The sequence below is a fragment of the Aristolochia californica genome, unplaced genomic scaffold (assembly GCF_029961685.1).
Source record: "Aristolochia californica isolate CCGP_79_NKW_82.1479 unplaced genomic scaffold, dmAriCali1.0.hap1 SCAF_3, whole genome shotgun sequence".
In the NCBI taxonomy this organism is placed as follows: Eukaryota; Viridiplantae; Streptophyta; class Magnoliopsida; order Piperales; family Aristolochiaceae; genus Aristolochia; species Aristolochia californica.
In genome coordinates this window covers 6,417,401-6,439,126 of record NW_027181992.1, presented here as the reverse complement: position 1 = coordinate 6,439,126, position 21,726 = coordinate 6,417,401, and the positions used below count along the sequence as shown (strand labels likewise).

Genomic DNA, 21,726 nt, shown 5'->3' with positions numbered 1-21,726 from the left:
AGCATTAAACTTCTGCACTTGCTGGTTCTTACATTCTTTTCTCAAGCCGATAAGTTACCCTAAGGAGCAAATGACCCCTTGAATTGAATATAATTAATCAATAGTTGAAAGTGAAGAAAAGGAAGGAAAAGGGGAAAATTAGTCCTCATTGTACAAGTGACCACTCAACGTTGGCAGCAAGCAAAACGAGAAAAAGTTCTCACTGTGGCTTCCCAATGGAATGCAAGTAGACTGATACTGAAACAACCCTGCATTTTCAGTTAAGAGAGGTTGTAAGTAATGCATCATGTAGGATAGTAATAACAGCTGTAACATGCAGGCACTTACGTTGCGCCAAGGAAGAAGGCGAGGGAGAGATGAAAGTTAAACAAGAACATGGATACAACGGCAGTCAAAAGCATGGCCACTGAGGTGGAATATACCTGTATGGCAAAAGCTGGGACGTTAGAGTTTCGAGTGGAGCAGTGTTACCTCAAAAAGGAGTCCAGATGACCCATTAAACTTCTATAACAGAATAGAAAATTTCCGATTGTCATTCATATGGGTCCTAATCCAATTAATTTGATCTTAACTCGGCTATAAAGAATAAAGATGCAAACGGATAGATTTAAGCCAATGTCATTCATTTGCATAATATCTGTAAAATGACTCAGTCCTAAAATATAAAGATATGGACATCCTTCAGTAACAGCATCTACAACTACCACTACGCTAGCCTCCAAAAAGAAGCAAGAAGCATAGTAAGAGATGGTAAAATTACTACAGAAAATTGGAAGAGGAAAAGATTCAAGCATATCATAACTACCCACAGTTGATAATACCACCACGAAAAAAACAGAAACTGATGCAAAAAAAATCTACCAGATTGGTAGCAAATTTCAAGTGGCTATGAAAGCAGTACCTTCACAATGTTATCAGCATATTTCAAAACCATGGACACAGCAATCCCACTGAAAAAAAAGAGCAAGGTAGACAGATCAGCTATGTCCCTAGCAGAGGCATCTTCAATGTGATAGGTTCGTATAGATTACCTTAGGGCATGATTGAGAATCATGAAAGTTGTGATTAAGGAATACCCATGAAAAAATCCCCTAAACATCAACATTGGAAACAAAAAAAAATCAGAAAATATCAAATAAATCGAAGAATCAAATAAGATAGTGAAAGTCAGCCTCTCACTTGTTCATAACCGCATCAAAGTCCTGAACAAATATTGCAATGGCATTAAAGATCATCCCAAAGACATACAGCCAAAAGTTTTGGACATTGATATTTCGTGAAGGACGCTTTTTAATAATTGCCTGCAGAATTCCAAGGTAAAGCCAAGGAACACACTAGAAACAAACCAAAATACAGCAGTTCAATTAAAATGATACCTCAGTGTAAACCCCTGCAAATCCACTCAACAGTGCCATGACCTGCAGGTTTTAAGAAAAAATGGGAAGCAATGGTTTTGATGATTGAAATACCAACTCAGAAAAGCATCAAGTGAGCTAAATAATGGTTAGGACTCACAATAGCCATCACCCAGCCTTGCAATGGAGTTTGAAGGACATGGTCTGAACTGCATAAACATGATACTCATAAGAGAGTAAATTATCTTAAGGTCCAAACAAATTCAGTCTGGCTTAAGTTGAGAAAGTAGTAGGAACAATCATACGTTAATACCACATTTAATAAATATGAAGGCAATCAATTTAAACACACTATATTCCACAAAGAAGTAACAAGCAGGGACAGCAATCTTCTGGCTTTTCTATGAAATGACCACTTCAATTGACCATGAGAATCAGAACAGTGACTTCTAACACGAATTAATGTGTTTGACGCCATGCTAATTGTAAATGGAGATATCTATTAGATATTCATTATTCAATTAGTATCTGAAAATCATACAGTCTTCTGCTACATTTGATGAGTTTTTTGAGAGAGAAAGAGAAGGAGCGACGACTATACTAATCTACGCTAAGTGTTCTGCCATCTCAGAACTACCTCCCACTTTTTTCTAGAATGTCAAATTATGCTCTCAAGCTCCTTTTGAAAACCGAATTATAAAAAAAAATTATCGTATAATATGCCACATACAGAACCCAATATTGATTTTAAATATCCAGCAATCTTACGATGAATTAAGTTGTGCTGTTGTGCATCCTGCACACAGTAAGATGAAAGCAGCCCACTGGATTTCACTTAACCTGAAAGGTAATATATAGCTGAAGTCAGAAGCAGACAATTATGATGATTCCTTTTTATTGAAGAGATAAAAACAGTTACTTTTTCTTAAGAATGATGCGATATAACACGCCAGTGCTGATTATGTTTAGGTTCTTCAGTATCTGATATCCAGGGGCATCCACATAGGCAAAGATATAATACTGCCAGCAAATAAAATAACACAAACAACCTGAGATTTCTTCATTGCAGATACAAATACCTTGTTATTCTACTAATATAATGTCGTATACCTGCAACAAATTCTTAACAAGATAAAGAGCAGCAGGGATTGGATACACCATAACTTCATCCAGGGATGCACTTAGCCTGATGAAGAGAGAAGAGACAAAAAATTTATAGTACCAATAATGCAGTTTAGAAGGGGCAAATCATTTCAAAATTTTGCTGTTGAATTGATACAAATCCAAGAATTAAACTTGCTTATGACAGAAATTGTGGAGAGCTCAACAAATGCAGACTGTTTAGCTCATATGCATGACAAACACAGACAACAGAGACATGTACAGAACTAGGTATATGGTTAATCTCATGCACAACATCCACATGCCAGCTGTATGAATAAGAATAAACAACTGCTACAACTGCAACGCATTTCATTCAAAGCAGTGTGATATACAATGTATCAAATGCACCCATAGGCCTGCAATCCACATCCACATTGCGTATTATCCAAATCATTAGTGTTGAAAAACAAAAACAGAGGCATTTTGGTCATTATACTTTGTCGTTATTTATATTTCTTGATGTAATTTTGTTCTACATGTCAAACTATGTCTATGGACCAAATTTCATGTAAAGGGGACACGTAGAATAAGAGATATAGAGAATTAGGCTTTTCACTTAAAGTAGCAGAAATGTTGTAAATTGTACTCAACCCTAAGCAATAAATAGATGCTGGGAGACGTGTCTACCCCCCAATCAGTCTTTTTCTCATTTTTTTCTTCTCAACTTTTTCTCCCTCTCATTCTCTCTCTTCGACCTTATTTCTTCTTACTTTTTTTTCAACTAGTCTTAACTTTTTTTTTACAGAAAACCTCCAACGAGAGGTAATTACTTTCAAGAAGTCAATAATGAGGAATGTTGTAGGCCAATAGACCCCTTTTTTTGTTCTAATGAAACAAAACGATGGTCACCCTTTTTATATTGCATGGAAAAATCGCTAAAGCAGACTTGAGTTTTGGCATCTCAATAGAAATCCTTTTATACATGAAGAGAAACATTAGACGTAAAATGGCACAAGGACAAACCCTAAAACAATGAAATTATGAACCTGAGCTTTTAAATCAGATCCCTACTAGCCTATATTTATATGCAACCGACTTTGAATAACTTGTGTGGCCCCATCTACTTTGAATCAACAATTGAACTGAATTATCTTTTAGTATTGATATAGCCTCCATAAACTCCTAAAATATCAGCACCTGAAGGAAACCTTATCATTATTGCACTAAAAGATATAATAAGGGAGTCCAGATAAATTGGGAAAACATGAGATATAAGTATTAGCTGATAGGATGGCAAATCAATTACTTCTGTAAACAACAGACAGACAATCACAGAGGCAGTCTTACTTGTTATCTTCAGTAACACCTCTGCTTCTCCAAGTTCTTGTCAGAGCAGCTAATGATAGTGCACATTTTAACGCCTCCACCTAATTCCGGTGATCAAGAAAAAAGGAGTTACTCTAAACACGGATTGGAATCCTTAAGGAAAGCTCATTTAGATGAGGAGCGAGAGTTGTGATATATCCTTAAACTTTCTTAATAGAAGTATAACATATTCAATGTCAAACGAAGGTCTTTCAAATAAACTCTTTTGAAAGAGGAAGAGAGAACAAGTTCCGTTAAAGGAACTATTTCTTACTTACAGAAAAGTTGGCAGTGGTCACACTATACTCGTATTTTCCTGCTCTTTTGGACCAAACAATCAGTATTGCCTGTGAACTTGTAAGGAATGTCAAGGCAAGCGTTACAACTGACCTACAATAACCAGGACGCCAGTAAGAAAAATGGCCGAACCAAATGAGAGCTTTAAATAGTACTATCTGAACTAACATTTAACACTAATAAAAATTCTTACTTGAGTCTCCATTTGGACTTGTCAAAGCTGCTGCTAAAGCCAGACATATTTAAAATGAACCAGAAAAGCAGGTGCACCTAGGTAAAATGGAGGAAAAAGCATGTGAAACACTAGGTCCAATAGTATAAAACACGCTAGTAGTAAGGTACCACTCCAGAATCATCGTTTTCTTGTAAAAACATACCACTTGAGAAGCTTCTCCGTGAACTTCTGTAAACTTCTAGATCAGTTCCATGAGCAACACTAGCTAATTTCTGAAATTTTCATACAACTAAATTGATCCCCTGTATTTGTGAACAAAAATTGAAATAGAGAATTTTTAATAATGTAACTTATCAAAGCTAGATACAGAGTACACAAAAGAAACTTAGCTGAACAAATCCCGAGCTATGGTCGATACAAGCAAAAAACATGAGAAACTGGGCAATGAATAATCCTCAACGACTAAAGAGAGCAAAAATGAAGCCTATATGCAGGTCCACATCACCTATCTCCAAAAATTAAATGGCCGTACTGTACTGATAATATTGCAGAAAGCAGAATAGAGAAATCCAGTAAAGAAGAAGAAGATCACCACTGAGACGTAGATCCAAATAGTCTATGTAAAAACCTGAACATGGAGGACAAGAACGCTTACTTAAGAATTACCGTGACGACAAACAGGCAGAGTCAGTGACGGGATTTATGTTGCGAACCAGAACGAAGAGGAGAACAGGAGATAGGTTTTTAGGAAGGGGCGGTAAGCAGGAGCAAAAAGCGGAAGCAACTCAAGTAAATGAAATCGTCAGGCAATTGCTGGATCCAGCCACATTGTCTCCACAATCGAACGAACTCTTCTTGCTTAGATGAATTCCGGTCTCTAAATTCGGACACTCGAGCTCGCTTCGTTGGTCCGCTGCAGAATTAGATCGGAATTTCACGGGCAACAGGTCGGATTTCGAGTTCCGATCGTCTTATGGACTCAAGAGTTGGTCCATTCATCAAATGGGTCACAACTCAAGTATGTGGGCCTTTACACTCTCACACTCAAACATGTGTTAGCTCACAAATAGTTGTTGGCCCATATGCAGTCACTCACAAACACGTGTCGGCCCATTCACTCTCACATACATGCGTGGGCCAACTGATTTCCAATAAGGAAGGATTGATGAAGCCAATTGGGTTATTAGGCGAGAAAGAAGGAAATGCACAGTATGGTCCTAGTCCAGTCATCTCATTTGTCTGGAGTCACGTTAGAGAGAGGATAAGTAGATTAGACTCGACAGAGATCAGAACGTGGGAGGTATGGGCACTCGTTGTCTATAAGCAATGGAACCCCCTTCAATTACTGCCATTTTCACGTATTCAAAGTATCCACCACCACCACCGGTGGTTGTCGCGATCAAGGTCGTCGTCGGCGTCCGACGGAAGTGCCGACGGCTCCTCGTGGCTGAATAACTGAGACAGTCCCACTGTCTCCAGCATCGACACCACTGAGAACCTAAGTCAGTTGGAAAACATCGGCCGATTGGATCTAAGCCTGAAGCCTCAGCCAGAGTTGCGTCTAAGTTGCTGCGTAAGAAGTGAAGCACCGAGAGGGCAGAGTCGCCGTCACAGTGATTTGACCTCAATCATTGCCACAGCGAAGGCTGGCTGTGGCGGCCTTGGCAGCGGTAGATCGTCTGCTGCTTCACTTGCTGAACCAGAAGGGAATGCTTAACCAAACAAAAAAAAAACAAAAGGGTCGGAACCGGAGACCCGAAACCGGGAAGGGGTGAGCGCGTCGTCAGTCGTCACCCACCCCTGCATAAATGTCATTATTATTAAACAACCGTAACCGTCAACAAATCTCCTCCATGTGCTCACTAGGTCACGGGACCATGCTGAGCTTTGTCAGAGCCCATCACATGCACATGATGCAATCGCTCAGTGCCGATGACATTTCATTTCCGGACCCACACGTCCGGTTGTACCCGACCAGATCTACGGACCGGATTCCCAAAGGCCGTTATGGAGAATTCTCAGGGAAGGAGGCGCCCCCGTTTACACCCCTCTTTCCTGTTTCCCAAGGCCGAGGCTTTTCATTTTTCAACGCCGTCCTTAGATTTGCCTGGGCTAATCTGAAGCTCGATTGAACTCTTCACTTTTAGCCGTGCTTCGGGCAGAGGTGCGCAGTGCGCACTATTGAGCCAGACCCAAAAGGAGATAACGTGAACGGCCGGTTGGAGGACCAAAGTAAAAAGACAGCAAAAGGCTCTGCTGCCTTCCATTAGAAGCGTGAAAGCCAAAAGAGGCAACACTGAAACAAAAGCAGATAAATGCAGAAAAATACATCTCTGCCTCGTCTCTCTCAATTCTCAAACTCTCCTCTCTTTCTTACTAGATACTACACGAGTAATGATTTCCTACTCTGCTCCCTCGCTTGCATGCATTGCAAGTTTGCAATAGGAACTTGTCCCAACTCTGGAGTCTTAAACATCACTTGATGATGATCGAATCTGTGGATATCGAGGGTCCCAGAACAAATCAATAAGATTACCTGATTGAGAGGAAGACGTCAATCCTGCAACCCGCTGGTGCAAAGCTAGGATCAATTCCAGATATGGGTTTCTTTTCCTTTTTCTTTTTCCTTTCTCTGGTTTAATAAGCGCGCATTCCTACTTTTTTTGTATAAACTCTGCGAGTGAAGAAGAATAAGATAAATCTTTAAACTCGACTATCTTTATCAAGACACATTTGATCACTAATTGCACTTAGAGCAGAAGTTGCAGAAGAATTTATGGAAAAGTTCAAAAATGAAGAAAAAAAAAAAACCCAGAAATGAGAGAACTCCGCGTCAGTATCTAACAATCAACTGTGGCTCGGCTCTTCCCAGTTGTGCAAGTATCATGCAAGAAAGAGCTCAGAAGGAACGAGAAAGAGAAGAGAAATTGAAGTGCACTAACATAGATTAATCCGAGCAAAAGCTCAAAATACAGCACAGCTCGGTTTTTTTTGTTAGGATTCAGTCTATCTTAGATTCTTAGGGTCAAGCTTACACAATCACTGGTACAATGGACGATAAAGAGAACAGAAAGAGGAACTTTTTAAGTAACAAGGAAGAGAGAAGACTAGTATTACTTAGGTCCCTCACACGGTGATGGGCGTCTCCGCTTCTTTCTTGCCGAGCGTGTTCTTGTTATTATGCATCCACACTTTGAGGACGTGCCTCTTCACTCCCACTTCGTCGCAGAACTTCTGCAGCTCCCCGTCGTCCTGCTTTTGTATCCTCCATCCCAGCTTCTCGGCGAACGCCTGCATCTTCTCCTTCTGCTCTTGCGTGAATTTTGTTCGGAAGCGCTTCTTTGCACTGCCGTGGTAGTCGCCTTCCGAGGCCGTCTCCGAGCGTCGGCTGCTTCCGAGATCGACGGCGGAAATCATATGGTGAGGAGGGGGAAGGAGCGCGTGATGGAAGTTCCCTACGCCCTTATCTCCCCATCTTCCCGAGGCATTATACACCACCAGAGGATGGTGGAGGTGGTCCCCGCAGCCGGGGATTTCCTTCCTGTGGAAGTTACGGTGACAGCCACACGCCGCGCACTTTAGTGAAGGACCCTCCATGAACTCCCCGCAACCGTCGTTGGCATGGCCGCCGATGGAGGCCGCGTGGTTCCGCAGACATTCCCGGTACCGGACGTGCTCACCCTTCTCGTCTGGATCCATCTCTGATCCCTCCAATTTGGCTTCATCGTATGGCACCATGCTCAGCTCCATTATTCCACGTCCCTTCTTCCTTTTGTGTTTTTGATCTTTCTCCTTACCTAAAACCCTAAACCAAACCAAAGAAGGAAAAAAAAGAAAAAAAAAAAAAAAGGAAAAAAGAAGAAGAGAAAGAAGTAGAAGAAGAAAAAAATGAAATCGAAATTAAGCTGTTTTATAAAAGCAGCAGAAACAGCAACTGCTGCTGCTGCTTCTGCTTCTGCTTCTGCTCCTGCGACAACTCCTCTCCCGGGGAAGATGAAACGAAAGATTTTCGCAAATGGGTCCCTCTAATAAGAAGCAAAGTCCTCGCTAATTTGCAGCTAATAGGAAAATCTCGCGTGAAACGTTTTTAAGGCGAGCGCAGGAAGTTCTATCACGTGAGCCTCTCGACGTGGCTGTTTTCTATTGGCAAATATGTTTTGTTTGCAGGGATTTAGCGGTATAAGTAGGTGAGCCACGTGGGTCATCCGATTAGACTAATCACGCAAAGGTCAGAGTACGTGTCAGCGTGACATTGGAAGCTCTCATCAATCTGTCATCACTCGTGAAATGCCCATGTCCTCATTATACGGGCCCACCAAGTACTTCTACTCACGATCGGACGGTCAAGATCTGAAATAAGCAAGGGACAGCCCCCCCCCCCTCAGGGCCAATGGAGATGAAGTCACGCTTTTCCCGCCGGGGGAGGAGTGGGGCCCGCGGATGTCAGCGAGCGTACCGAGGTAACAGACTCTAGCTTAATGAAAGAGGGAGAGAGAAAGAAAGGGAGGACGGTAAATAATGGTGGCGGGTGACGTGGATAATTCTGTTGGGATTTGTTTGCTGTATTTGACGGGGATATTAGAATCTCGCGAGATTTGGATGCGTGTGTTTTCTTCTCGCGATTAATTAAAAGTTCAGGGAGTGTGGCGTAGGATAGCTTGCACCGTAATTCATTCGATGATCCGCGGGGTTCGTGGCTTGCGGGGCTCTCATGGGGAATTAGTTCGAATAAGGTGACGTCACCTGCGGTTCTGAGGGCGTTGAAACCCGAGCATTCTAATAATAGCCGTAACCACAACATTTACGATTTCCACCTGGTCGGGCAAGTTTTACCAGGAGACCTGATGTCCAGAGATAACCCAACAGACGCGAGCACGGAGCGTGGTTCGCTTCTCACAGAGAGGGAGATCTCGTGGAGTCCGCGCGGGCTTTTCGTTCATTTTGGAGGGATTATCAGAGGGATTCCCTGTCCCTTTTTCAGCCGGAGGGAGGGCGTTAGGGGACAAAAGCTAGGTCAGGGTTAACCGGTGAAGGACTAACATGTGGGCCCAAACGAGGTGTCTGGTTATGGTGGGCCCCACTCGACCTACCGAAAGTGATCAGGAGCGGCGATTCCATAATCCTTTCGTTTATTTATCTTCTCCTATCGTCTTCGTCCTTCTCTCTCACTCTTTTTATCAAGGTTACTGAGCGATGGACCGAAAGTGAGGGAGGCCCTCTTAGGATTTGATGTTTCCTTTATTAGAAGCTTGGCTGGATTTATATATTGAAGAATGGGGAGTGAGGGGGGATCCCGCAAGTGGAAGATCGGAGGAGAAGTTGTCTGGAAATCGGGATTCAGAAGAACAGTAGCAAGACAATGATATGATTAAGAAGGCTGAAAAAGGCTGAATGCGTTCAATTTCAAAAATTTGCTTCAAGGGTCTCTTCGAAATCATGGAATATGGAGGAAGGCGTGCTAACCTTTTTGGTGGTCACACTGCATTTGATTGAGTGTGACGCCCATCTCTCCCTCTCCTTCATACCTCAGGTTGTCACTGTATTTGAGTGGCAGTCGCACCTGACGCCCATCCCTTTATCTCTCTCCTCTCTCCTCTCTCCTCTCTCCTCTCTCTCCTCTCTCTTACTTGAACAAGAAAACGACTAATGAGAACTAGTCTGGACTGTAAAAGTTGTGGAAGAAATTTACTGGAGAGTCGTGGACGACATTGTCAAATCTGAATCTGGGCTAGAGGACCGGGGGGGTGAGGTGAAATGGGGAAGCAGGGGGAAGAGTTAAAAACAGAGACAGGAGGCAATGAAGAGGGTGAAAATTTATGCGGACCGACGTGAGCATGATTCCATGTCCGGGCCCAAGTACAGACAACTGGGAATTTATGGTACAAAGACGAGTTCTATCAGATTTCGTGTTGTACTCCACTGTTCACTTTTTAAGTTTCAGGAAACTAGTAAATGTGAATGGGAACTACAGCAGCAGAACCCAGAGGAACCAAGTGGTAATAAATTTATTCACGTATTTATTGGTAAAGCCAAGTAGTAACGTAATTAAGATAATAAATGCAGGACACTAAATAGGACAAGGGTTCAGAATTCAGCTAGGGCATTCGTGTTGATCAACAGGGAAAGAGGGGGGAATCATACTCTTACAAATTACTAAGACTCTATACAGTAATCACTCTTTGCCAAGAAACCGAAGTTGAAAACCTGACAGTGACGTGATAATGAAGTCTCTTTTGTTGCCTATTTCATGGTGGTTTCCTTTAAATACATTAAAAATATGACCAATTTTGTCGAAACGAGCTTACAGAGTGTCAGAGTCTATCTGAACTGATTCAATCGGATTCAACCTGTGACATCAAAAATAAAATAACAGAGCGTTTACAATGACAGTCTAAATGAATGTAATTACAGTATATTTGTCATGAATAAGAATGAGTTCCCTCTCATCAATGCTAAAAGAGGGAGAGGAAAAGGACTGAAAAAGAAATGATTTAAACACTCTTATGCATGACCCAGCTGAGTCTTAACTGGTATTACTTAGATTAACGGTCCAAATTACTCAAAAGAACCAAAGCAGTTTTTTAAGATTCCTACATGTAAAAAACAATGAAAGCTCATATATAAATTTCGGAAGATCAGACAAAAAGACTGACGCATTTTCAAAGGGTATAATAGGTTGGTTCACTGATCGTACCTTAGGTTTCGGCCCCCAATAGGGAAGACACAGAAAATTTCAATCTGTATATCGGCCTTCTCTGACTAAAATAACGAATACCAAGTAACCAATATTTCTGTACTCGTGCAATTGACGAGTGCAGGCTTAAATTGAGAATTCGTACGAGACGGACCATTTGTAACAGAGATTGAAGCAATAAGAGATTGACTGTCTAATATCTAGTCCACCCCCACTAGGGGAAATATTATGATTCGCCTGAGTCCTGATCTTTCTTTTGTACCCCCACAGCATACCATCATAATTACAAACTCGACTGGTAAACGGAACACCATCAATAGGTTCATAAAGGTTCACCGGAGAATTAACTCCAGAAATGCATTTAATCCCATCCATTAAATTGTGTAAACATTTGAACGACTGAAATAAATATCGCTTGGAGTACCTGGCTTTTGGCTTTTATGTAACAAATTAGTTATTGAATTCCAAGACAAAGCCCGATTTTCTCTATCAAGTACGAAACTGGAAAATTCCAAACCACTTCCAGTGCGAATTGTGACTTGCTTGGTCTCAGCCACAACTTGTATCAAAACTGTTAACTGCTCCATACTGTTATAGATACAAATGTGTTCAAAAGCCTTTCAAAAGTTAAATTCCATGAACCTGACCCGGGCACGTCGGCCTCAGCTTTTCAAGCCGCATTGCAAATGAAAATAATGGTTTATGAACTACGGCTCATGCAGCAGCCTTTAAGGTACCCACGTTTGGACTCAAATCCCCAAAGTCAGGCACAAATTGAACAGAATAATTCCTTCAGTTATATGCTGGGAAGACAAATTAAAAGAAGATAAGGGAAAATTTTAACAGTTATACAAATGTCCATTCGTTGAGGGGATGATGAGAATAACAAATGTCTCGTGCAGTTCCCCTCTTTAATAGTATAACCCTAAACAAGTGGAGTCGAATATTGATCCTTAGCACTACCTCAGCCCTAAATTAAAAGGCTTACACTTAGAGCAACAAAAAAAATTTGCAGAGCCTCCGTAGTTCAGAGACCAAATACAGAAACCCCTCCTCAACCCACCAAATTGCCATAAAGGATTAATCTTGAATCTCTTTTATGTTATCCAGCTTCTCATCTTTCTCCACATGACTCCAGCAAACTCACCAAGTCTCTCGCAGAGGTTGCACACTTAGTCACATTTGATGTTTCTGTAAATCCTCCTCACAAAGAGTGTTGAGCCCAGGTAGCCAACAGCCCCTGAAAAATATAAAAGAGACACTAAATCCAAATCCCAAATGTAAGAAGGCAAATCAAATAACTTGTGGCAGAAGTACAAGCGAGTTAAGACAAAATCTATGACAAGTTTGAATGGTTTCTTATGTTTAGATGAGGATAAATTGGCAATTATCATTATTCTAGCAGATAATTTTCCACCAGTACAGGGCAATCCTTTCAAGAAATGTTGCAAACTTTGGTAGGGGAAATTAGTTTTGTAAATAGTTGCTGATGCAAAAATCTTCAAACACAGAAGAAATTCCCCCTGGCTCTAGTAAGATCCAGCTGTTCAATTCATGCAACCACAAGTAAAGAAACAAGATTTCTTGGTTGTCTGTCTTGGTACGGAATTCAAGCACTCACCCCAAAATGAACAGCAGCAAAAATCTTAGACCATAGACCAGATGCACCCAAAAAAAAAGGTAGGTATGGTTCACTTAGCAGATGCACCAACAAAGGACAAAATAATGGGGAAACTTACCACAGAGGATTCCCAAACCAAGGCAAAACATTAGAGTGTAGCCAAAATAGAAGCTAGTCTGGAAGAATCCAGACATCTTGGTTTTCACATAATAGTAGTAAATGGAGTAGAGATACACATAGACAGCCGTTGATGCAGCAGAGAAGAAGGAAGTCCATTGCCAGTGATAGTTCTCAGCATTCAGTAAGAAATAAGTACCAACAATTGTGACACATATGGTGACAATAATGAGGATCAGAAAAACCAGAAGCATAAAGCCATATACATAGTACACCTGTCAGAGAGGAGAAAAAAAAGTGCCATATCAGAAAAAAAAAAATCTCGCAAGAATTCAGGAGAATGTTCCAGATCACTGACTAAAAATGATTCAGATAATCTACCTTGTAGTTCCAGAAAGATGTAAAAACAAAATACATCTCAATGAAGATGCTTCCGAAGGGAAGCAGGCCACCCATAAGAGAGACTACTGACGGTGTGAGGTACCATTTCTTCTCAGGGATTGGTCGGGGAATAGTTTTAACACGACAAGGATTGTTCGGAGATCCACTCCAATTTCTGCCAACAACGGTGCCAAGAAGGGCCAGAGGAAATGAAATAAATGCCCAGATGATGAACACGACCACCATTGTCCCAAAAGGAATAGCAGCTAGAGATCCATAGAATATGGCTATAGTGTTCAATATAAAACCAATTCCAAAGACCATGAATGGGAAAAGAGATGCAGTCAAGATCATGGACTTAATCCAGGTTTTACCTGCAGATTGAGTCAGCGACATTAGACATATTAGCCGTATCTAACCAATAATTCAAGATGTAACAATTGAATACCAAAAAAACAATATAAAAGAAGTTTTTAAGCACCTGAAACCAATTCAATTACCACTAGTAAAGTAAAATCAGGTCAATCATCAATCATCACTGAGCTCAGTACCCTTCACAAGGTTCTAGAATTGCTAGCTTGTTCCTAGAGCTACTACACTTTGAGGCACTTTACAGAGTGTTAGATCTCTACTACTTTCTCAATGGAACCACCAAGCTTTTCACCTTTTTCAACGGTGGAATTTATATAGAAAAGAAACTTAGAAACAAAAGCAACAAGTCAGCCAACAGGAAAAGGAGGCAAAGTTGCAAAAACATTTAGAGAAGGAAAACCTGCAAAAAGAGTTGGAGGTCGACCCCCTATCTAGCTGATTAATCTCCTAACAATTAGATCAACAAGGCACATGGGACCATGAAGTAACAGAATCCATGCTAACGTGCCAAATATCTTCAAAAATGGGTCAAAATCACTGTGGAGGCTCCTACTTGTTCTTAATCAGCAAAGCACAAACTTGAAGTTGCCAAGGGGACCTGATAACCAGCGTGCTTCCTTTCCGCCATGGAGGCATTGGGAAAACTTTCAGGAGATTTTAGAGATTACCTCATTATTTTTTTGTATTTGGTCTCACATTCCGAGATTTGCAAATTCGGTAGCAGATGTGCTTGCCAAGCAGGGAGTTTCCGTTCAATCTCTTGTTGTTAGGGATTTGCTCCCTCTTCCTTTGTAAATTTTCGCTTGTTAATACAATACATCTTTATAAAAAAAAAGGGGGACCTGATAACCTGTCCTTACAATGACGCACTTCCAGAAGGAGAGCATAAAATCATCCTTTGTTGAGTAAATACCCAGGACTAACCAATAGGAACTTCTTGATCAAATATATCTTTGAAAGATTCCTACTTTGATGTGTATGCCAGAGTAGATACTAAGTTTCAGTAAGCTTGTTGGATTGAAGGGAACTGGCCCATTGTAGGGAAGAACACTAAGGGTCATATACAAAAAGGTAGGGCAGGTTCACATAAATAGTACACCTCATGCCAACTTGAACCCAAGACCTCAACTAGAAACACCAGAATTATGTGCAAGTAGAAATCACACAAAGAACGAGAGATACAACTCCATTAGAAGCATGATGCTACATTCCCTTGGTCTTGTCAGTGTTTTGGAGGAAAAAGTGTAGAAAAACACATGTAAACCATTTTGACAAGAAATATTTCTAGAAGAACATCTATAGATCTCCAACAGTCAAACATGTTTTATGTAATTGGACCCACCCGTTCAATCTGGAGAGTAAACATTAGAAGACGATGATGATCGTATAACACATGATGTACTAGGCAAAATAAGAACCAATAAAAAAGAAAGTCAGGTGAAAATCCATACCACTATTACGAGAGTAAAGTCCGCCACTGACATAACCTGAAATGAATGATGTAAGAGCATAGCAAACGATAAAAGTTGTGACAATTGCTCCTCGCCTGAACAGAAATAATGAGACGTCAAAAAACAAAACTAGAACCATCATCGCTAGAAGCTTACAAGTAGTATGCAGATATTTAGAAGATAAAAAGAAGAGGAAACCTTTTTCTAATTTTCTGAAATGCAAGTAACTTTTCTTTCGAATGTATAGGAAAAAATTCAGTGCAAGCGAAGTCTATCACAAATAAGTTCTTAAGCAGCAAAATCCGTAGATATTTCCTTTTTTTTTTTTTTTGTGGGGAAAAAGGCAATTCCATTAAAGCCCAAAGGCCAAAAAAAACCACAGGCAGCGGGATAAGGGGGGTTTTTATCAGAACAACGAGATATTGGAGATCAACCCCTTCCCTGGCCAACTTATCAGCACTAATGCTAACAAGGGAGCAATTACAAACAACTTTACTGACAAAGTTACGAATCTCATAGAAGGTATGCCTCTGGAGGCTTAAAGACTTCTTGCAACAACTACCCTTGCGGCAACCCTCAACCTCCAAAGGTCCCAAAAAGTTCTCACAAAAAAGTTTTAGCCCATAGCACAACACCAATGGCAACAACCCCTACCCCCTCCCACCAAAGTTACCTCTGAAGCACCCATGAAAGTTGAGCTTGATGCAGCCCTGCTGGGGGATGTCTTGGAAGGAGCTGACATATTAGCAACCAGCTGCTATTGATGCACAAAGCAATATTCAAGTTCCTATCCCTTACTTCATGACAGAGAACGTATCATCCCCAAACATGACTAAACACTAATTATTAAGTGAAATTGCTTCCCTCTGGACTCAAAAAAGTTTAAACTAAATCAATATCAAGTCACAAATGATGTTTAATCTCTAAGTACAACTATCAAAGAGACAAGACCAACAAATACAAGCAGCAGCAGCTTGAAAAAATACAATCCCTAGTTAAATACTTCTATTTAAATATATATATATCATATCTTCCACCTCATGTCAATCATTGCCGAAGCCTTCCACAAATGCAATAAAGTTGAACAAAAACAAAAAAAAATGCAGAAGGTAGAAGGTTTTAGAATAACTTATTCAAATTGAACATTCATTAAAACACTACATCTGATACAGATAATGATTATCAATTAGCTAGGAAAAGCTCGCTACTGATTACAGAGTAGGTACTGGTTTAACTTACCCAATGTACAGCATCCCAATTATTGCCAATACGATGACAAGAAGAACAAGAGTTGCAAGCTGAGCCCCAGTACCTACAACAGCTGACAATAAAACCAAATTCCAAGGAGGTCGGAATACATCTCCATGGACCAGTTTCCATCCAGATTCTTCATTCACATCTCTTTCCTAGTGAACAAATCCAGAGACAACAAAAAATGTCAAATATATATAAGTATGAATAAAATAATCAATTTAACAAATTGTAGAAATTCCTCACCAGAGTCTCCAGGTCATCATCCTCTCGGGCATATTTCGCATAGTCATTTCTAAGCGTTCGCATCAATATCATTGATACAAGGCCAGTGAGGAAAATGACCATCATGAAAGAGTTAAAGATGGAGAACCAATGAATCTGGTCCAATTACCAAATGGGTGAGTCTTGGAATAATTTCAATTAGCTATTATTCTTGTGCAGAACATGAGTTGAACTCTTTTCAGAAAAATGAAAACATATAAATTCACCTGGTGCTCAAAGAAAGGGTAGTCCAAGTAGACATCAAAACGTCGTGCAAAAGTTATATTTGTTGGTACCCATTTAACTGAGTATGTAAGGTCAAATGTTTTCCTAGCCTCCAAGGGCTTTGGACTTTCTTGAGTAAGATTAACATGAATGATCTGCAGGAGACAGAAATTAATTCAATCTTCTCATCAATAAAAGATATGAAAGGCTCTTCAAGTAAAAATATTCCATAGCCAAGAACCTGTTCACCATTGTACTTTATGACAATATTCTTGTGAGTGTAAAGCAAATGTCTATGTTCATTGCTTTTACCAGGATGGAGTTCACCAACAAAACCTGACCATGCAATACATGTTGAATTAGCAAAGTATAATCATAAAACTGATTCAAGATGACAGAATAGCATTGAAATACAGAGGAAATTAAGCCATACCCCATGCAGGCAAGTCATCTGGAAACATTCAGGACGCCACAAATGACAAACACATGGAAGATAAAGAGAAAATCTCAGAAAATAAGATTTAATTAAAAAAACAAAGATAAAGATAAAAGCAGCCCTCATTAGGGACTCACCACACAAAAGTAGGTCCAGAAAAGCATAATGTAATAATACACATACCAATGAAGAACTCAAACCAATATGCATTCTCAATTGCATCCTTGAAATGCTTCACTTTAGGTGCATCTAGTGCTAGTTCACATATTGTGCCACGGTCAACATTTTCTGTCCAAGAAACCATCATATAATGTCATTTTTTACTGTTTAGTCAAACAAAATACAAGGAAGACCTAGCCCTTTTATGAACACTGGAAAATTTTACAAGAGGGAAATTCAAGTACTTTGATATCTGATGTCAATTTGACTGTCAATGAGTTCATTGCCACCAAGAACTTCACCCAGACCCCCCCACTTGTGAGTTGGGTTGCTAGCCAGCTGGCAAAATGGAAGGCTATAATAGTTATATGTTTCTTGAGGATTATTGTAAGGCCCAACCTTGTTTACCCAGAGTGTTATAGGGTCATCTGCTTGATACTGCACACAATACAAATCACAAAAATAGTTAAAATTGAACAAAATGTTCCACAGTGATACTGCTGATATATTAATTGAACTCCCAAGACTGAACATCCAATGGACACCAATAACTAGGTGACAGTGAAAATATTGAATTTAATCACTTTTTCCTTTCTATGGTAGGGTTCAGTTTAAAAGTGCCAAATGGAGCATGAAATGCAAAAATGAATTTATGATTGAAGATATGACTTAGATAAACATACTAAGAGAGTGTATAACTCCAATTTTAAGCAGATTGCCATCTCAAACAAAACTTACTGTCCACTTTTTGAACAAACAAAGCATGAATATGCATGGACAAATTGTACATTTTATCCCCTGAGACAGGTAGATGGTAAATCCAAATTCATGTACTTATTGGGCCCATAAATGTAATCGGAAAAATATAACCTTGATAAATTAAAGCCACTGCACAAACACTGTGTAGCTAATAGATAGGCCTGAGTAACTTCCAAAATCATAGTCAACAAGTTCCCTTCTAGTTCTAAATTCAGTGCTGACAGGAATAAACCATGCATAGTATATTAAGAGTTACCAGCCCAGTCAAGGATAAAAACTGACATCAATAATCAATCTGGGAGACCCAGGGATCAAAACTCACTAGGTTACCTCATTTGATAATAATAAACATGTATCAAAATAAAATATTTAAAAAAAGAGTTGCCAGCCCTTTCATCGTCTTGTTCTTAAATTTATATGCTTTTATGTATAGAAGGGTGAGCAAAAAATTAACTTGTGCAGTCATGATGTCTCCAGGAAAAAAGGTTTTAAATAAATACATGAGCAGACCATCTTGAGGATCGCAGCATGAAAGTTTAGATTTTTCAAGAATCAGATGGTAATAGCCACAACATTCATTATCACATTTAGGTCACTGTATCTGATAATTCAGATGGAAAATATCAGGAAATCAATGTTGCCAAGGATGGAGGCATTCCTACAGTAGCAAGCAAAGGCTCCCCTTAACAGTCATAGTTTTAATCTTTTAAGAAATTACAAAAACTAAGGATCCTCGTTGTCTTTCCAAGATGTCTAAAACAGAAAATGGTGGATGCTCGGATCCACTTGCAGACATGCCATGTACAATATGCACCCGATCACAGGAGCATGGTACAACCACCCAACAAGCCAGAGTTTGGACTAACTCTAAATCTACCGGTAGTGTTCAATAAAAAGGAGTTGCACTAATAACTCATAAAAAATAAAATAAAAATTAAAACCAGCAGTCTCAAGCAGAAAACAGAATGCCTATAAAACAGATATTGCCTCCTACGAATCCAAAGTTCTCCATCCGGCTCCTAAGAGAACTATCATTAATTGCTCCTCAATGTGCCTCAGATTCATGGTCACCTTACTAGTTTGCCCCACTAATAGATTCTAACATCAACTTACAACAGCTGAATTTCCGCATACCAGTTATGAAGAAAAATCTTAAAAATACCCAAGCTTACAATGAATATCCTACAGATTGTAAGAATGCCAAAATAGTGTACTCGTCATGTTAATCTGTCTCAAAGTTAACAAGTTTCTGGCATTTTCACAGGTCAGTTGTCCATTTCGATACACCCAATTGATAAATAATAAGTCCAAAGTCACTCGATGACAAGAAATGAGCGCACCGAAAACTGCCTCAAGATTAAATGACGAGGCAAAACTGTTAAAAGATCTGAAGGAAATGCAAAGTCAAATGCGCAGATCTAACATCGACCTTCCTTCTGTACCATAAAACACAGACAAACAGAAACAATAAACCCTAGAACTCGATCTGAAATTGAATAATTTATCCCCCCCCCCCCCCCCCCCGGGCATCAAAAAGAAAAAAATCAACAGAACCTCAAAAATTAAGAGAAGTTCCAAATGTAAACCCAAATGACTAACAGAAAGCGAGAGAGAAGCAGATCTGGCACGTCCCTGACGAGAGACTGCAGAAAAAATATCGTAAAATATCATCGCCAACATAAAAAATGAGGTGAAGAAAGAGTGCATACCTTGTGATCGGACTCGGAGGCCGAAGAAGGACGGACGAGAAAGAGGAGCAGGAAGATTATGACGGAGGATCGGACCGCGGAAAGCATCATAGCGAAAGATGCGACCTCGGATCTCGACTTCTGAACGCAATCCCAACGAAACAAAAGAAAGGGCCTTTTTTCTGGAGTAGTAGCTGTTCTCGCTTCGCTGGTCGGAACTCGGGGATCGAGAGCGGGAGCGGAGGGAGGAGCGAGAGCCCTCTTCTATTTAGATTGGACTTTTTTCATTCTCACCGTCGTGCCCGATTGGCCCAGAGTCCACTCTAAATGCGTTTGGGATGTATTTTACTCCCGCGGCATCGAGATACAGAGAGCTGGGGTGAACTGATAAAACGGATCCGGTGGCTCTGGACTGCCATGTGATCGTGGCCTGCGGCTCGACACTCTAGCGTTGATACATTACAATTACGTTAAAAGCGTGTCTAATTCATTTCAGGGTCCTCAAATACGAACGGGAAAAATGTTTCAGCATTTTGTCGGCCGGCAAGTGTACCGTTTTTCTGCTTCTACGTTGGAGGAGATTACGATACTCGGACCGGGATTGACCGCCGGGATAATCGGACTAGATCCTTATTTGAGTTATAATTCTATAAAACCTGAGGGAAAGAGGAAACCGACTAATCCGACCGAGTTTGCAGTTTAACCAATGATCTTAACGGACAACCGGGTGGTTATCACTGGAGGAAGGGGGCAGGGTGATACATTGCTAGGAGAGTCATTAGCAATGGTGGCAGAGAACCCCAGCCTCCAAGTAAGGTTCTTCCCTTGCTGATACGAAAAAAAAAAACAAGAGTTGTTTTTCCTCCTTTTTCTTTCACAGGGGGACCAAAGAAGGAACTATTCTACAACCGACAGAAGACGAATTATATGGACCTATTAGTGCATGTTAAGGAAAAATGAAAGTTAATTCGAATTTATTTTCACTTACTTTTTACTGCAGGTCTAATGAGTGAAAGTAAAAGTGAATTATACTCTTCTCTTAGTAAAATCCGAGAGTTTACCTTTTAAATTCACTTTCACTCGCTCTCTCTCGATACTCCTCTCGCTTGCCTAACCCATGTATTCTCTTTTCTCTAGCCGCCATATCTCACCCTTCTTCTCCGTTCCCCTTTGTTTTTTCCCTTGCCGCCCTAAACCCTAAACTGACAATATCATCAACTCCTCTTAACCTCTCTCAAAGTTGAATAAATTAATATTTTTATTTACTTTATAATTAGTTTATTAAATTAGACTAAACTAATATCTTCTTATTTATTAATAAAAGATTAAATAAAGCCATATTATAAAACTTTAATCTATCGATATATTTTTATATAATAAAATATCCTATTTATTTATTTACATGAATTCATGACTTTTAATATTATAAATTTAAACATTCTTTGTTTTGTATTTTATAACTAATTAAATTAATATTTTGATTTTACGTTGTAATTATTTTATTTTGTAATTTTTTTATACTAACCTAAAATCTATCGTATTTTATTTATAAAAATCAAATAAAACCATCTTATAAAAGTTAAATCTATCAACAAAAATTATATAATAGAATACTCTATTTATGTATATATATTTGACTTTTAATATAAATTACTAATATAAGAGTGACAATTTAGATATTATAAAATTAAAATTTTGATTAATTATCTAAGCATTATAAAAGTAAACATGTTTGTTTAGGTATATTATTTTTTATATTTAATTAAATCAATATTTTATTATTTGTTTTAATTTATTAATTAAAAAGTTAAATCAAGTATCTTAATAAGCTTGAATATATCAAGTATTTTATTAATAAACTCTTTATCCACTTTCCACTATTTTTATTCTGCACACTAATATAATAATTCACTTTATAATATATTTTCCATTTTCCACAATAATACCAAAAAATAATTATTTTTAGCTATCAGTTTCACTTTGAAAAGGCATTACCCTGGCTATCAAGGCAA

The 21,726-nt window shown here is 39.4% G+C and overlaps 3 protein-coding genes across 3 annotated transcripts; all 3 read right to left on the bottom strand.

Annotated features, from left to right (window-relative positions):
* Positions 1 to 54: 54 nt before the first annotated feature.
* Positions 55 to 5,199, bottom strand: LOC137958404 (CMP-sialic acid transporter 2). Its single transcript, XM_068805398.1, has 15 exons — positions 4,952 to 5,199; positions 4,499 to 4,598; positions 4,315 to 4,391; positions 4,103 to 4,214; positions 3,807 to 3,886; positions 2,466 to 2,541; positions 2,275 to 2,375; positions 2,124 to 2,195; positions 1,516 to 1,564; positions 1,377 to 1,418; positions 1,180 to 1,301; positions 1,032 to 1,091; positions 902 to 950; positions 328 to 422; positions 55 to 248 (listed from the first exon to the last, which is right to left on the bottom strand). Exons 3-15 carry the CDS (start codon positions 4,359 to 4,361, stop codon positions 200 to 202), a joined length of 954 nt encoding a protein of 317 aa, XP_068661499.1. The 5' UTR covers positions 4,362 to 4,391; positions 4,499 to 4,598; positions 4,952 to 5,199; the 3' UTR covers positions 55 to 199.
* Positions 5,200 to 6,625: 1,426 nt separating this feature from the next.
* On the bottom strand, positions 6,626 to 8,395 carry LOC137958406 (zinc-finger homeodomain protein 3-like). Its single transcript, XM_068805404.1, has 2 exons — positions 7,414 to 8,395; positions 6,626 to 6,970 (listed from the first exon to the last, which is right to left on the bottom strand). The coding sequence occupies exon 1, from the start codon at positions 8,044 to 8,046 to the stop codon at positions 7,423 to 7,425; it is 624 nt and encodes a 207-aa protein (XP_068661505.1). The 5' UTR covers positions 8,047 to 8,395; the 3' UTR covers positions 6,626 to 6,970; positions 7,414 to 7,422.
* Positions 8,396 to 11,764: 3,369 nt separating this feature from the next.
* LOC137959003 (transmembrane 9 superfamily member 1-like) lies at positions 11,765 to 20,107 on the bottom strand. The gene is made up of 12 exons (XM_068806254.1): positions 19,736 to 20,107; positions 17,513 to 17,705; positions 17,292 to 17,396; positions 17,106 to 17,123; positions 16,914 to 17,008; positions 16,675 to 16,827; positions 16,430 to 16,564; positions 16,172 to 16,338; positions 14,933 to 15,027; positions 13,110 to 13,483; positions 12,730 to 13,003; positions 11,765 to 12,230 (listed from the first exon to the last, which is right to left on the bottom strand). Exons 1-12 carry the CDS (start codon positions 19,823 to 19,825, stop codon positions 12,163 to 12,165), a joined length of 1,767 nt encoding a protein of 588 aa, XP_068662355.1. The 5' UTR covers positions 19,826 to 20,107; the 3' UTR covers positions 11,765 to 12,162.
* Positions 20,108 to 21,726: the final 1,619 nt, after the last annotated feature.